Genomic DNA, 16691 nt, shown 5'->3' with positions numbered 1-16691 from the left:
TTAATTATCAGAGTGTTTGGGGAGCAGCTGGACAGCTTTAGTACATTTTGTGCTGCTAAGAGGCACTTTATTGATCGGCCGTGTCTCCGGTAGCAGGTTGAAGGTTGCCGCTACAGCCAACACAAGTCTTTAAGTTACAACTTAAAGTATTTTATTGACAGGTTTTTTACAAGCATTTCCTTTTTATTACTTTCACCAAAATAAAGCATCTAGCATACAGAGTTTTCACACAGTTAGGAGATAAATAAGTGTATCTTGAATTCTCTAATGCATTGATAGCTTATGCAATACAAAGTTTTTTCTTCATTTATATTGATTTTAAATACAGCTTGTTTGCCCCTTTTTTAACAACTAACTTTTATCTTGTTATCATACGTTTCCCTTGTTAACTTAAAGATGTTTAAACAATTGGGAAACTGCAGCGATATTTATTGCTAGAGATAAAAAGTTGCTCTATTAGGATGAAACTTGTATATCAAGTTATCAACTGGGAAATTAAGAAAAAACCCCTAATAGTCAATTGAACCGATACAGAAAAACTTCAAATAGCAACTATTTAACCTTCACCTCCAATTTGTGTGTAGAATAATAAAATAATAATCAAATTTTCATATTTCCACGTTGATTGGTATGCATGTTAATTATGGTACTTTCTGAATTTTGTTTAGAATTTACAATAGACTTGTTTATAATTATAAACAGAGGTATAAAGATAGAATCTCAAAGTGCATTTCTCTTGATATTACCAACTATGTTAAATGTATAATTGAAGGTCATCAATACAATCCCATTCAACTTAATCGAATACCACAGACTAACTCCATGTGCTCAGGGTTTCATGCTGCATAGTTGAGGAAGGACACTACTGGGTGGCACTTCGTGTCTTCAATGGCACTTTGTTCAGCAAAGGACAGCGGGGTTTGCGTGACCAGGGTTACCATTCAGAACTCTATTTTACTATGTCCATGAGAAATGCAGGGAACACCACAGGCAGCGGCCGTCCCGGGGTGTGCGCAGCTCAGCTGATGGTGCAGGGGTCCTCGCCGCTGGGCCTCAGCTCGCCCTCCAGCAGCAGGGAGATCACGGCCTTGCTCAGGTAGCTGCACGTTCCCTTCCTCCCGAGCGGGGGGGTGTTGTAGAACACGGTCACGTCCGCCTGGCGCAGGGACGGGGTTGTCGGCACGGGTTGGGGAAAGCAGCAAATGGGGACATCACAAATACGTTAGAAAGGCAAAGACGGCTTGCAGGCTCTAAAGCTTTGGTGTAATTCTGCTCCATTTTCAGAAATCTCCCCCACACCCGAACAGGTGGAATACAGATTCCTAAAAGGCACTGCCTGTATTTCTTCACTGAATTTTCCAGCCCTGTCCAGACTCCACCCTGTCAGTATTTCATCAGTGTCAGAGCAGCGGGGCTCTCTGGGCCTGCGGGGCATGGTCACCGTGTGGTGCCCCCGCGCAGCGCGAGCGGAGCCGGCTCTGCGTGCACATGCGCATCCTGCCGCCAGATTTATTTAGAAGAAATAAATAAATAAAACTAAGTGCTAAACCACAGGTACACATGAACCAATTCATTAATCAGATCAACAAAATCGGTTTCCTTCACTGAACACCTGTTCTGCACAGTTGATGATGTTAAAGCATCTGCTTCTTTTCAAGTTATATATTGGCTGCTCTAATAAAGGTTCAATGCTTTAATTCAGGAAATCGGTTACTTTCAAATCAAGGGCAGAGATTAGCGAAATATTAGACTTCTCTAATTTTAGGCTGTGTTTGAAATTATTGCAGTAAATACTTGTGACATTTATTACACATTAACAGGAAATGAACAAAGTTCAGAGTATTTGCGAAGCCAGTCTAATGGCAGAGTGCAGTTCAGAGCAGGACTCGTTTAGCAGCTTCGTTAGGAGAACGTGAGGTGGGATGTCCTGGGAACATCCCATAGAGCAGCAGGACCTGGGAACACGGGACAGGCGGCTTCCCGAGGGTCCCCATGCAGGGAGCTGGAATTTCCAACACCGCCAGTCTGAAAGATCCAGTTCACAACTATAACTTTGGGTTTCTTTCTAAGGGACAAAAAGGCATCATTCTAAGTAGATCTGGGCTTGGAAAAAAATCCATCACTTTGCTGGAGGCCAGGGCAGCAGCAGCAAAAACGGGGTTTGGCACAGGATTTTGGGGTGTTTCCAGCCGTTTCCAGCTTGTCACAGGAGTCGGCAGCACATTCACGACCCCGTGCGGCGCTGGCACCTGATGGCCCTGTGTGGGTGATGAGGCTGATTTTGCTGCGGTCGCAGGCTCAGTCTTTACCCTCCCAGCTGGGCAGGCTAAAAGAGAGACTTAATAACACTGGGTCCTTCCAAAACCAAAGCGATGCTGCAGGGTGGGCTGTTGCTAAGGCTGCATGGATATCTGGCTTGCTTTCCAATCTTAGTACACAAAAGTAGTGGCAAAAACGTGAACCCTGGAGCTTTGGGAAGAGTTCTTAAGGAGCAGACCGGTCCTCGTCTTTAACGGAGCTCAATGCAGCAACAGAAGTGCTGTTGCATATCAGTACCTTATGAATCAACAGATTACTTAGACCCTTATTACAAAATTTCAGAGCTCTGAGGCACCAAAACTTGTAATAAGAATATTTAGCTTTTTTTGAAGCACAACACCTAAAATCATAGTGAAGCAAATCTTAAAAACTACTTAACGATGAAGTTGCATTTATTTGGATTTTAAACCTTAAGAGATTAAAAGCTTCCAAGGTCAATAATGCAACTCTAGCACAACAGTCAGCAGCCAAGAACAGTTTTGCATCTCCGGTTCTGACATGAGTGCTGTCAATGGGAGTTCTTGGGTGACTACATCTTACTCGTGCACAGCAATCCCAACCTCACACCTCCCTGCTCAGCGCTAGTGTTTGCTTTCTTTTTGTTATTCTTAGCTCTGCTCAGTTCCAGTGTCCCCCCTAATTAATTCTTTCCCCTTTAATGAGTATTATAACTATTTTGGCTTTACCCAGGCTCTCATTTCAAAGCTGTGTAACATTATGAGTGTTCTCCTTCCCATACCAGTTTGAATTAACAATTTAGCAATAAAGACGCACACATCTTTTCTCTCTGCTCACGGGCCAGACTTACACAGCTCTTGGCTATATTATTATTTGTGTTCCATTCTGAACTCCTGCCAATTGCTTTTTATTCTGAACTGCACAGAATTAACATTTATAATTAACTTCAATCAGGGTGGTAAATGCTATTAAGACACTAATACTTCACTCACCTTTGGACTGCTGTGATCTTTCTGAAAGTCATGAAGTGCTTCTTGCACCACTTTGTCTAAGTCCACTTTGTCCTGGAACTCCAGCTCAGGGTTTCTCTCCAAAATAACAGATATGACCATCAACAACTGGAAGGCAGAAAGAGACCGTCAGGCTTCACATCGGATTTGTTCAGATTCGGGTTACATAAAAGCACTGATACTAATTGATGTGCAGGAAGCCATTGAATAACAGCCCGGGGAACGGTGCGCAGCTGATCGCGTTCTGAGCTGGGGAAAAGAGGCACTGAAACGCAGGTTCGTGTGCCAGGCGGCAGCCTCTGCTGGCTGCCCAGCGAAGGGCACTGTGCGAAGGACAGAGCTGCACACCCAGCGCGCTGGGAGCGCGGGAGTCACCTTCCCAGTCCATCTGTCCTTGGCTGCACCGGTGCTGGTGCTCAGCCAAGGGACACAGTGAACGCTGCCCCTCAGCATCTGCTCTTGTGCGGCACAGCCACATATGTGATCAGTAAAACCCTGCTAGGACAAGGTTTATAAAAACAAAGTCAGTAGACGTCAATAAAACCTCTCAGTTCAAAAGAATTTACATTCCTTGTATCTGGAAGAGGTTTGAAATAGGAAGGTGCACATGATGAGTGACCTGTCATAGCAACGGCAGGTGGGCAGTCCAGTCTGTATTGGTCACCCTGGGTGTGGATAACGGAGTTTCTCTGTCAGCCCACAGCAGGACACTGGTTGCCAGCCAGAACTGGGGTGGATTGGGTATTCCTGGGAGCAGCTGCTCAGGCCCTCGCACTGAGCTGCTGCCAGCGCCGCTGTCCTGACCGGGGGTGCAGCGGCTTTGGTTCCAAATGATCCACCATGTATGTGCGGGGGGAAGGACTCTGAACAGCCTCGAGCTTTCCTGGTGGCTCTGGGAACGTTAGGAAACCTGGAGTTTGTTGATCCAGCAGCATAAAGCAGCTACTGGAGATAGAGCCTCAGCAAAATGGGAAGAATCTGCCACGGGGCAAACTGATTGTTGGAGGGTTTTCCCCAGACCGAGAAAATGGGTAGAAAAAGGCCCAGGCAGGGGCTGGAAGGAAAGCTGCTCTGAGTTACTGTGATTAGTAGTGTTCACCTCCTGTGACCTACTGCTATTGGCACTGTCCTTAATATTTACCTATTTGCTAAAGGGGAAGAGCATCAAGAACTTAGTATATTATGAACACATTAACAGGAACCTGTTCATCATACAAATCCATGGAGGAACCATTGAAGCACGCGTTCATATTTAAAATGCTATTTCTTCAAATATTTGAGTCTCAGTTACACATTTTTTTTTCATTTTAAGCTGTAACATACTCATGTATGTGATAAAATTTCACTCATTGTAGGCCACAGACCTCTACAATAATTTGCCTGTATTCCGGCTGGTCGATATTTTGCAGCATATCTTCAACGAGAAGGGAAAAATTCATTTCATACATCGTCATATCCGATAAGGTTGGTTGCTGGAAAACAAGTAATACGTTTAGTCAAAGGCCACTTGCATCAGATCAAACCCGCCCCGGGTAGAGCCTGTTTGCTTGTTGAATAAATAATCCTCAGCTAAGAAATCTGAACACTGTAGGGTCAGAAAGAGCAGATTTCAGAGTCCGTGACTTGGAAAGTGTATTTTAGACTTATTCTATTATAAATGTTTTGGTTTTGATAATGACAGGAACAAACTACCCTAACTAATACGTTATGGCATAACATAGACATGAACAATAAATCCCGCGTTACCGGTCAGGTGAGCAGCCCTGACCGCACATCCAGCGGTTTTACCTGCGGCAGGAACTTCCCCGCCACGATTAACCCGTTGGGGGTTCTCTCCAGGATCTGCCACACGCGGTCGTAGAATCCGGCCGGCGTCCGGTTGAGGCACCCGTCGATCTGCCGCCGGTTCAGCCAGCTCCTGCGCAGGAAACCACAGCCTGCCTGAACCGCTCCAGCTGCGGGACCGCGGTGGGGACAGCGGAGCCACGCTCGCCACGCAGCCCTGGGGCTTGTGCTCTCTGGCAAGTGGCTCCAGAGCAAACCCCGGCAGGGTGCTCCGCACACACAGCTCGGGATCTTGTTGGTGCTTTTTGTAACTGCACTAAGAGAATTAACTGTGAAATCTCCCCAGAGCAGTAACAGAACTCGGCTGAGTTCATTGTGTCTGATCAAATAAACTAAATCATATATAAACCACACGTCACTGTGAGGTACCTACAACAGCCAAATTTATGCAGGCTGAAAAACCCCCCAGTATTAACTATAAATTTGTTTTATCATACTACAGTAGGCAAAACAATTAATTATATAAATAGGAGCTCAATGAATGTATAAAGCACAAAATGTACTAGATAATGGATTCGAAACATCTGTCCCTCTAATTTAAACACCAGGTTAGAAATCTGCATTTCAGCAGGATCACTGAAGGCAGCTTTTATGACCGTGTGGAGCAAAACAAGTACCTGTAAGTTTAGAACATTTGACAGAATGGTTTTGTTAAACTAAAGCTTTGCACAAGCAGAGTTACCCTCTCCATAAATGACAGATCTTGTTTCCCTTCAGAAACGCTGTCCACCCCTTTTATTTTCCTTACAACCACGACGTCTGGAGTTCACCTCTGGTGTTGCTCCCTCTCGGGGTTCGGCAGCACTGGGGCTGGAGCCAAACCGCGTGAGGCAGCATCAGCGCAGCTGGGAGAAGCGGCCGTGGTGCGACTGAACGGGGCCGCGCAGCACAGAACGCAGCCTCCAGTAGCTGTGCTGCACGTATGGACAGAGCAGTTTTCCTAAAACTTCCTATCCTTGGTTGCTTTTTCAATTTTAAGCAGAAAATCCATTTTTCTATGGTAAGAGAGCAGTGAGAGCTTCCCTAGGAAGCAAAGCTTTGGTGAAAAGCAAGTAATGGTTTGTGTCTCAGTTTAATATTCCTGCAAAAGGGAGGTTGGGGTTGGTTGGTTGGTTGGTTTGTCAAGGTCTGGTTTTATCACCTCGGTAAAGAGGGACCTTGAAGGACCTGATTCAGGAAAGGTGTAAAGTCCCTACACCTAAATGTTTGGATATTTGCAGCACAGGAATGAACACACTATTACACATTCTTTACCACTGTGGGTTTGTTTGGGGTTTTGGGGCTTTTAGTTTCTCCCTCTGTTTGTATTGCCAGATTAACTTGATATGTTCAGAACAAAATCAGTTGTCAGTACAGCTGCTGGTTTGTGCAGATGAAAGAACAAAAAGATCTTACACTGAAAAACCTTCATCTTAAATCCTGGAGAAGAGATGAGAATTCCTGCAGAGCTCTGCCCAGAAAAGAGGACCCTATTCAGACAGCTCCATGGGTGTTCTCCGTTTGTCTTCATTTTCTCGGTGTAGCTCCAAACTACACTCGAAGACCCAGCAAACATTGTGGTGGGTTTTTTCCAGGGAAAAACAGAGTATTACTAAGTGTGTATTTTTTGAAGAGCTTTGAGCTCCAGGTAACTGGGATATGAATATGAGCACAAAGACGGTATTTAAAGTTAAGGCTTTAAAACACTTGTGATACACCAGCTGCCACTGACATTAGTTACCACTGCCAGGATCACGCCAATGTGTAGCATTTTTCTGCTGTATAACTGTATTGGATTAACATGTCAAATTAAGAAAAATGTCTCATAAATCACTTCTCAATAACCACTTAATGGCCATAACCCTGCGCCTGCCGTGCCCCGCCAGCTCTGCACAGCTTGGCCCTTGGCCCATTCAGAAGAGACCAGTTGTGATAGAAATAAAAGGTTGTTTTCCTAATACAAAGAAAGAAGCCTCAGAAGTTGTCAGAAATACTCCAACCTATCTAAATGACTATGGGAAAGAAGAGTCCTGTAAACTCAATGAGTGAAATGAGTTATGTCGCTGTTTGGACCAATAAGAGAACAACGCTCCATGTTAAAAAGGCTGCTTGCGACCTCGTGACCTGCGTAAACAGGTCAGACAGAGTGTCTGTGGAAGTCTGCACTCTGTTAGCAATATATATAGATATAGGAAATTTGACTGTCCATGAAAATGTGGAGAGTTTAGTTGTGGAGAGAGCGCTGGGGAGGTCAGTGCACCACCAGCCCCTGGCGTGTGCCAGGTGACGGGCAGGGACAGGCGCTGGCACGGCAGCAGAGCGTCTTCCTAAACACCACAACAGTGGGAAAAACGATCACAGAAAGAAAATGCGAGGAGACGGGGTCCAGTATTTCCCGGCAGCAAGAGAACTCTTAAAAACAAGTCACTTATGGGTAAGGAAAAGGAGCGAGTGATACAGCACAGGAAGAAGCTCTGAAGGATATGCTGGCTGGCTCTTGTGCGCAGATAACCTCCCGAAAATGAATCCTTGTCCGCAGAAAAATCACCCAGAGTGCTCTTTGCTGACCCAGCTGTTGTACGCGAAAGGAATCACAAGCAGAAGGCAGCGTGACAACTCAGGTAGGATCTCTAATGAGGGTAATGAAGCTTGAACTGACCAAATTGTTTCCTAAATAGCATAATATTTAATGGAAAATGCTGCAAAGAGAAAGTTGGGCTTGTTCTGCTGGGGATTTAGAAAAATAATGTAAATGTGCTGGTCCAGCTCTGGGTGCTCAGCACAGGACACACATGGACCTGCTGGGGAGGGGTCGGAGGAGCCCCAGAAATGACCCGAGGCTGGAACAGCTCTGCTGGGAGGACAGGCTGAGAGAGCTGGGGTGTTCAGCTGCAGAAGAGAAGCTCCCAGGGGACCTTATTGCAGCCTTTCTGGACTTCAAAGGGGCCAGAAGAAAGATGGGGCCAGACTTTTTAGCAGGGTCTGTTGCGACGGTACAAGGGGTGATGGTTTTAAACTAAAGGAGGGAGATTCAGGCTGAACATGAGGAAGGAATTGTTGGCCCTGAGGGTGGTGAGAGCCTGGCCCAGGTTGGCCAGAGAGGTGGTGGATGAACCATCCCTGGAGACATCCCAGGCCAGGCTGGACGGGGCTCTGAGCAACCTGAGCTGGTGAAGGTGTCCCTGTCATGGCAGGGGGGGCACTGGGGGAGCTGGGGAGGGCCCTTCAACACAAACCGTTGGATGATTCTATAAGAGGAGCCACCACTGAGCAGCAAGCAGTAAATGCCACGACCAGGACACTGAAAAGCACGTGGGATGTAGAGAGTGCAGAGTCAGTTGGACTGAGACACTGTACATCACATGAATTAGAAAAAGAGCAGACGCCGATTTAAGGAGCTTGTTTCTTGGGCATTATAGACCAGGGAAAACACAAGAATGTGTTGTGAATTAAGCAGGAGCATAAAGTAGTCTGACGGGCAGTATATTTCCTCTTTGTCAAGAGAAAAGGTCACCTCCATTCAGTCCAAAACTGTGGAAATTATCAGCAGTATTACATGTCAAGTTTAACCTAACTTAACCAGAAGTAAAACCTACAGGAGGACTTTTGGCTTTATTCTTATCAACATAGTTAGGTGGAAATGTTGTAATTTTAAGTTCTGTCTTGCATGCTTTGTATCACAATGAATGCTCTTTTTGGCAGCCAGCTACAGCTTGCAGAAAAGATTACAACGTTCAGGCAGCATCGCTGTCTCTTGGCAATTGTAGAGAACATCTGTTCTTCATTCATATAATAAGCTAGAAGAGGGCACAGAACAGCAGAGAAACTGTTCTTAAAGTTACTTAAAGGTCCTTTCCCCCCATCAAAGAACGCGATGGCTCACAATACTGTCAGAGCACAGAGATCAGTGCCGTAAAGTCCGACTTCCACACAGGTAAAGTCGAAAAGAGAAGCTGCAGCATAAAAGCAACAACTGTAGAACCTGGACACAGGTGAAAGGATGAAACAGTGCACTTTTGCTGCCTTTCCTTCAATAAGTGTGTTACTGACTGCAGGTGCCTGGTGGCTTCGGTTGCACACAGAGACGTTCAGAGGTGAGAAGCCCTCGCCCAGCCCGCTGTGAGCAGCGGGTGCTGCGGGTAGACGCGCGTTACCTGCCCTGCTGCTGCGGCTGCAGGATGTCCAGCAGGAGCTGCTTCACTTCGCTGGGGGACATCTGGTACAGGTCCTTGGCCGGCATGTCCCCGGCACGGATCTGCAGCTCGTACTTCATCGCGTGGATAATCCACCTGGAGGAAAGGCGGGAACACCTTTACAACTACTTTACTTTGCTCAACAGTTGCTTGCATATTAATTATTTTAGTTTAAGAAATTATATTAGCAGTTTGGAACCATATTTCCAAAGCAAACAAACACGGCAGAAGCTGTGGAGGTACATCCTGGCACTCAGGTAATCCTGCTCTACTTTCAAAAACTTCCTTTTCACCGTGCAACTACAATTGAAAATTCTCACAGTTGTAGCAAAGCAGGAGGATGAACGGACCTTCCAGCAATTTGCAGAAGAACATGTATCCATTTGTGCAGCACGGTACGTTCCCAGAGGTATTACCACCTTTTTCTTTTACTGGGCAGAATCCATTATAGATAGGAATACAAGTATCCACTGCGAACCTTCTGATTTCAATCACAGGGGAGGGTCAGGTTAACACAGCTTGTCCCACCAGGCACCCAGCTCGCTGAAAGGGACCGTTTCATTTCCCGCTTCCCCAGTGACTCCAGGACCCGCGGGATGCACTAAGGAGCTGAGCTGGCTGACAGAACTCACCGAGTGGGTAGAGAACAGCTGTTCTAGTTGGACTAATAAAGCAGCTCATAAGAATTCCACATGATCTGGGTGTTTGGCTGTCAGGACGCACATAAAGTATCACACAAATACTCTCCTACTCCTACTATATTGTGGAATTTACTCAGATTTGTGTTTGGCATCTGATACAAACGAAGGGATAACGGGTTTGGTGCGGTGGGCTGTGCAGCACACTTGTCCTATTTGACTGTATTCCCCTACATCCCATGTTCATTAAGAGAAATATCTACCTGCCTTTTGATATTCCAGTTCCTCCTCAGAATTACACTGACAGCACATGCATTTTGATGATGAGTTATAAAAAACATTTAAATGATTTTACATTTAAAAAGACTTCAGGGCTCATGTATAGTTGTAGCCTTTGAAATTCCCTTTGCAGTCTATCACATTTCTCTTTCTTTTGCTTCTCCCTTTTGAAAATATTTGATTAAATAAAAATATGGCAACAGTAAAGATTTTTTCAGCCTGAGGTATCAGAGGCAGAACTTTGCAAATTATTGAAGGAAAATGCTGAATTTTATTCTGCATATTATATAAACACAGTGCTACAGCCTCTAATATAATATCAAAGATTAACTAATGTGGGTACATGTGAAGCAGGGTAACGGAGCATGGAGCTCAGCCTCTCGCCATCTACATCGCTTCAGATCAAGCGGGTGGAACTATTAAAAGGAAAAGAAAAGAAACTGTTGGGAGATGCTGAGTGTCCCTGGGGCAGTGACTGGTGCCCAGCACGGCCGCGTTCCGCGCGGTTCACTGCGGCACACACCGGTTTGTTTGTGCAGGACAAGTCACTCTGCAGGATTCCCAGTGACCGCCCAGCAATCGGAGACGTCAGCGGCGCTTTCAATCCCAGCTTTCTGGGACCATTGATTGAAGGTGCAAGATACAGAAGAACGCTGGGCAACCTGGGCATATCGCATTACCCACGACACTATTTCAGTGAGTGAACAGCATTCTTGTTACTGAGATTAACGAACACTGAGGCTGAGGAACCGGTTCCTTGGTCACCCATGACTCCAGTGTATGTGCACAGATGTCATTTGCTGGGATTTTCTCTTTGCAGTGGCCCAAAGCACAGCCAAGAGCGGCCCCGCGGCTCAGCCCGCGCGGGGAAGGGGGTGTTTCAGCAATGGGGCTGTCAGCTACTTGATCTATTTCAACATAAAGCCCTGAAAACAAATCAATAACAGGACACTAAATCAAATCATTATCAAACTGGAATGGTGTTTCTGGGAGAAGGTTAATTTTGCTCACTGGAGTGGGTGATAACACAGAAATAAAGGAAATTGAATTTCTAGCATTAACCTTGGGAGAAAGGAAAAAAAAAGAATTAGCTACAGAGAATGCGGGAGGGAAGGGTAACGTGGATCTGGTGAGGTACAGAGAAGGCATTTAAGTGAAAAAGGACAGATGCGCTTGCAATTAAATGTAATACAGGTGATTTGACAAGCTTTTGGTTTTATGGTGACTGGAATGTATGGCTAAAGCAGAACCATGAATCTTGTGTACTAGAAAAAATGCTGCCGGTGTCTCCTGCCAGGGCTGAAACGCTGTATTTTCTCCATGAAAATGTATGGCAGACGGAACACTTACGTTCTAATCATAAAGCACGCGTGTGAATTCTGTAAATCTCAGTCGGGAGCACCTGGCCTCTCCAAAGAAGTGCTTATTCAAATGCATCTGTCTCTTCCAAATGTGAAAAACTCATTAATTTCTGTAGCTAGCAAAATAAATGCAAGTAGCAGGTGATGTGCTAACGCTGCAGCACACTGGCTGGAGGTCACCTTATCAAACGACGACATACAACCATGTTGTAAACTTGATTCATGTTGTGGTTCCTACGCTCTGTATAGCACAGAGCTGGACAACTACAGAGCCCACGGACAGTCGAGTGTGGTGTGTGTCTGTAATGGGGAGACTTATTCGGTTGTTGGGGGCTAGAGAACAAAAAAAGCCATGTTTAGCAACCTTCTAGGACAAATCAGGGCAGTTCTTGTGCAGAGAACAACGTCGTCATTATGCCCATCAGATACTCGGATTCACTGAGTACCAAATATACCTTGGCGCCTCAAAATATTGTCAGAAAAGCTGTAATGGTAAAACATTAGAGCTGCAGAAGGTTTTACTACAGACAACAAAGAACAAGCTATCTTTTAGATATTGTGCTGAAACTCTGAAAAGCAATAGTTTAAGTACCTTGGAACACTGTTTCCACGGGATCTGCTGCTGTGGTTGCCAGACTTTTAAGCCTGGTTTAGACAAGGCTGTGTTTTGAGCTCAGCACTTACTAGAAACCACAGAATGCAACTAGAATGGTATGTTGATGTGGAGGAGAATTGTGTGGTCTCAGGAGGGAATCAAATCCACACTGCATCCTTCCTAGATTCTTGCATTTCTGCAGTCTCTCCTGCACCCGTTTGCCCAAACCTACGTGACACAAGTAACTACCAGGTGAGCAAAAACCTCTGATAGGCAAATTTGAGATGAGTTGTGGGACCTGCTTTTTGCACACTCATTTAAAACAGACTTCCCAGAAATGTAAAATTGAAGTGCAGAAGTTTTGCTGCACCATCTTCTATAAATTGTTCTTGCAATGTAGCAACCATCTCTGTTGAAGTCTGTGTCGGGTTTTAACCCGAGCTGGCAATACAACCACGCAGCCGCTCACTCACCCCAACAGGGGAGAACTGAAAGGGAGAAACTTGGACTGAGATAAACACAGTTTAATAAAATAACAAAATACTAATACACCACTAGTAAATATATATAAAAAATAGAAATAAGAGCTACTCAAGGCAGTTCCCCAGGAACTCCATCCGCACTGAGCACCAGTCCGGGGAAGCAATGGCCCAGTCCTGAGCTGCTGATCCAAAAGACAGAAAAAGGCAGAAAGGCTCAGAGGCCTCTGCAAAATGGCAAAAGGCCAAACTAAACGTCCTGGTCAAACTCCCCAGAGAGAGAAAGTGCAAGAGCCCAACTCCTTAAATATGCAGCATGACGCCAATGGGCTGGAACACTCTCCTTGCTCAGTCTGGGTGTCCGTCCAGCTCTGTCCGTCCATCCATCCCCTTCCCGCTGCCTCACACCTGTGAGCTCCGAGTGTCCTCAGCTCTCAGACCAGAGCAACCGAAAACATTAACCCTGAGCTGGGCTGTTATCTCTTGTTCTCAAACTAAGTCCAAATAATGAGCGTGCTAGCTATGGAAAATAAAGGCTTCTAACTGCACAAAGAAAATTAACCCGTTTTCAGTCACACCAGCACAGTTTGCTCCCTGCAGGAGCAGCCAGAAGCGGGGAGGTTACGCACCCGACGCGGATCTGCAGCATCCCGCTGAACAGCTCGGGCGAGTTGGAGATGATCCAGCCGATGTGTATGACCAGCTCCTGCTGCACCACCGCTTCGCGTTCGTCTTGAAAATGGCATTTTTCATAGAGGATGTTCTTAATCACTGCTGGGGACAAGGGGTTAGAAATAACCGCTTCCTCTTGGCCAAAAGCACCGAGTGTCACCTGCGATACATCGAAAACAATTCAGAAGATATGGACAGGAATAAAAGCACCGTAGAAGCAATTCAGAAATGAAGCTTTATGAATGCTGCTTTTCTTGTTAAAGTTTCTCAATACAAAAATGATTTTATGCCAGTGACTGATGCTGGTTAATACTGTTAGTTGGATGCTATTGAAACAACAACATTCACTACAGAGCACAGTAAATACAGAATCTACTTTTCCAAATGAAAATGAAGGTACGAGACCACTGCTTTGGGTTCAAAACTGGCTGCTTAACTAGATTTAGGTCCTTTTTCATTTCTGACATTTCAGCTGTGAAGCTCACTTAAAGTTCAGAATTAAACTAATAGAATTGTTTTCTTATTTCTAACAGCATCCTAAAAGTTGTAGCCTTCGCTTGAAGAAAATGCATTGCTGGTGCCGAATTGCTTAACCACAAAAAAGGGAATTTGTTAAAATTCTGATTTCCTTTAAACTACTGTCAGTAAAACACTCAGACGCTAATTTTTCTCCTATAATGAAAATCATTAGTATAAAGCGATGAGCAGAGGCACGTTAGGAGAGGAGACACAGACACAGCTGTCAGAACAGCACTGTGTGTAGGTGAGTGTGCACATATACAGATTTTAGTACAAAATCACATAATATTCAATTACTATGATTTGGAAACAACTCGCCATGAGCTTAATGAAAATTATTGTGCCGGGAGAAAAAAAACAGGCCCTCCTTAGGAAAGGGAGAAACACTGAGCATTAAACTTGGTTTGGAACAGGAAACTGAAATCCCAAAAAGCTTCCTGTTCCTGTGGCGTCTCAGGCTCCATTACAGGGGGCTGGCCACATCTTCCTTAAGCCTTAAAACTGAGCTTTCCTACCTGACTCCAGCTACTTTTGTGGAATAAAAGGGCATGCATAAGTAAATTCACAGGAGTTACGTATATCATGCCTCTTCCCCTCTTATCTAGACACTGAACTGTCTTTTCATTAATGTTCTGCCATTAAATCGAAGTAACTTTATCAGCCCACAGTATACACAAGGATTCAACCTATTTTCTCTGGATTTCTCTTCTTCAGGAACAGTTTTTTAAGCCATTGGGTACTTTTAAAAGAAGCATCAGAGGCCTTCAAAATGAAAAAGCCCATTCAATTAGTTTCTCAGTTATCATTCCTTAATACATTTCTGAGGAGCAAGGACTTACCTGCTTGCCCTGCACTAAAACATTAGTAATAGATGGTGCAAGGCTGTCCACTAGTTTACCTAAAAGACTCGCAGCGAAGCGCACAACAGACCTGAGGGCAGAAAACAGAGCAATCCCACTGCACATCACAAGCTCGTTTAATGAATTCCCAGACAAGCTCGAGTCTGCTGCAGCAGAGCGCAACACCCACTCACGACATGGAGACGTGGCTGATAAGGCAGAATTTGGAGCGGATTTTGTGTCATCTTCTACGGACTTCCGTTTTTTAGTCTAGATATAGGTTAATGGATCAACGATCGATTTAGTCAGAACTCATTAAACCGCCAGCTCCATACAAAAGCTTGTTCTTTTCTCAGCATCATCTTCGAGCCAAAGGGGTGAGAAGCGCCAGCTTCTCTTGTGTGACATTTGCACCGTTTGCCAAGGTAAGCTTGGTCATTTTTCAGTCAGATTTTGCAAGAGAAAGTACAACAGGTAACACCAAGGCCTTGTTTGCTTTCTGTGCTGAGGAAACACTCGCACGTGTCGCATGGAGAGACTGGTGTGAACTGCTGGGTTAACTTAGCTGTAACTGCCGAGAAACGTTCTTCATACACCCAGTCAAAAATAGAAATACTTTTAATAATAGTTTCCTGACAAAATACAAACCTAATAGACCCATATTCAAGCTTTTCTAGCACAGGCTTTTAGGCTACTAAGAATCATTTATTCACAGAGATAATGAACGAGTTGAAGTATTTTATAATGTTAGTAAAAAAAGTCAAACAATTGAAGTTGATTCCTGTGAAACTGCTATGCGCTTCTTAAGATCAAGAGCAAAGCGTTTCAAAATGCATTAGCTGATGCCATCAAAATGCAAATAAGCAAAAATACAATAATACAGATCTCACTGAGCTCCATTTGAGACTTGTGGGCACTTTACCTGTTTCCCATGTACCAGTAAAGTGGTAATATGTGGGGTTATAGAAGAGGAAAATTTCTGTGCAAATGCGGCACTGTAGCGCAACACCAACCTACACGTATGGCACGTGGAAATACGGAAGAGAAACGAGAAACAGTTGACATATTTTGCTTCTAAAAGTACTTCTGATTGTTATTCTTTACAAAAAATACCACCAAGGTATTTTGGTTTTACCTTGTTATTGGCAAAGGCCCATTTAACTGTATGAACAGACTAAAATGAGAAATGAGAACCTGGTTTTGTATTTACAGACTCATCTGCCAGGAACAGTCCCAGAGAACAGAGTTCAGAACAGGCCCAGCTCATTTCTTCAATAAAAAGAAATGACATTTCTACTGAGCTTCAGATTAATAAACAACAGGTAAGTACCAACCCACTCGCTGCAACCTTTTAAAGTTGTTGTGACCACGTCAGGCTCAAAGCAAATCATTTCAGGCAATAAATGAACTGTGCAGGTGCACCAACTTAACTGATTTACGTCTGATCACCAGCCTTGCTACAGAAAGCTATTGATAATATTTTATCATGCCCTGTGTTAGTATTCTTTTGTCACCGTTTGAATGTAACAAGAACCGTACATTGGCAATAGCACTCCTAGCACAACCGGCTTATTATTCTTTTATATTTTAAAAGACGAGAAATACTTCTTAATTTTTTAAAAGTATTATAGACCAGATCTTTAGCTGCAATGAACCAATATAATTTTGTCAGGAAAGCCGCCCTTTTTTCTTTCCCCCTAAAGTGCATAAGGATCCAGCTTACATTCTCTATAAACACATTAGGGAAAAACAACTGGTGTAAACCAAAAGGAACATGATACAAACCAGAGCTTTTTGCTGCCAGCTCGTCTATAGATTCTTTCAATATGTTCAGCAACAGTACCTAAATGCATTAAAAAAAAAAAAACACGAAACAACAAACACACAAGTAATGATGCACAGATTTTCATTTAATAGTAATAAGGTAAATTTGATGAGATCAGTTAATTCTGAACCAGCTTTCGTAAGCACTTACCTGCTGTGCACATCAGCTAAAATGTAGATG

At 44.3% G+C, this 16691-nt stretch overlaps 1 protein-coding gene across 6 annotated transcripts in view; it reads right to left on the bottom strand.

Moving 5' to 3' along the window:
- Positions 1 to 128: 128 nt before the first annotated feature.
- Positions 129 to 16691, bottom strand: part of PHKB (phosphorylase kinase regulatory subunit beta) — a 77811-nt gene continuing 61248 nt past the window's right edge. For 5 of the 6 annotated variants that reach the window (XM_065848285.2, XM_065848288.2, XM_065848290.2 and 2 more), the window contains 8 exons: positions 16472 to 16529; positions 14687 to 14777; positions 13286 to 13488; positions 9266 to 9400; positions 5076 to 5205; positions 4652 to 4759; positions 3270 to 3395; positions 129 to 1156 (listed from right to left, as the gene is read on the bottom strand). In XM_065848285.2, the coding sequence (XP_065704357.1) occupies positions 1019 to 1156; positions 3270 to 3395; positions 4652 to 4759; positions 5076 to 5205; positions 9266 to 9400; positions 13286 to 13488; positions 14687 to 14777; positions 16472 to 16529 (989 nt within the window). In that variant the 3' untranslated portion in view covers positions 129 to 1018. Of the gene's footprint in view, positions 1157 to 3269; positions 3396 to 4651; positions 4760 to 5075; positions 5206 to 9265; positions 9401 to 13285; positions 13489 to 14686; positions 14778 to 15608; positions 15700 to 16471; positions 16530 to 16691 lie in introns of all 6 variants that reach the window. The other variant, XM_065848287.2, reaches the window with a different exon arrangement.

The sequence above is a fragment of the Patagioenas fasciata genome, chromosome 13 (assembly GCF_037038585.1).
Source record: "Patagioenas fasciata isolate bPatFas1 chromosome 13, bPatFas1.hap1, whole genome shotgun sequence".
NCBI lineage: Eukaryota > Metazoa > Chordata > Aves > Columbiformes > Columbidae > Patagioenas > Patagioenas fasciata.
This window is presented reverse-complemented; position numbering and strand designations above follow the sequence as displayed.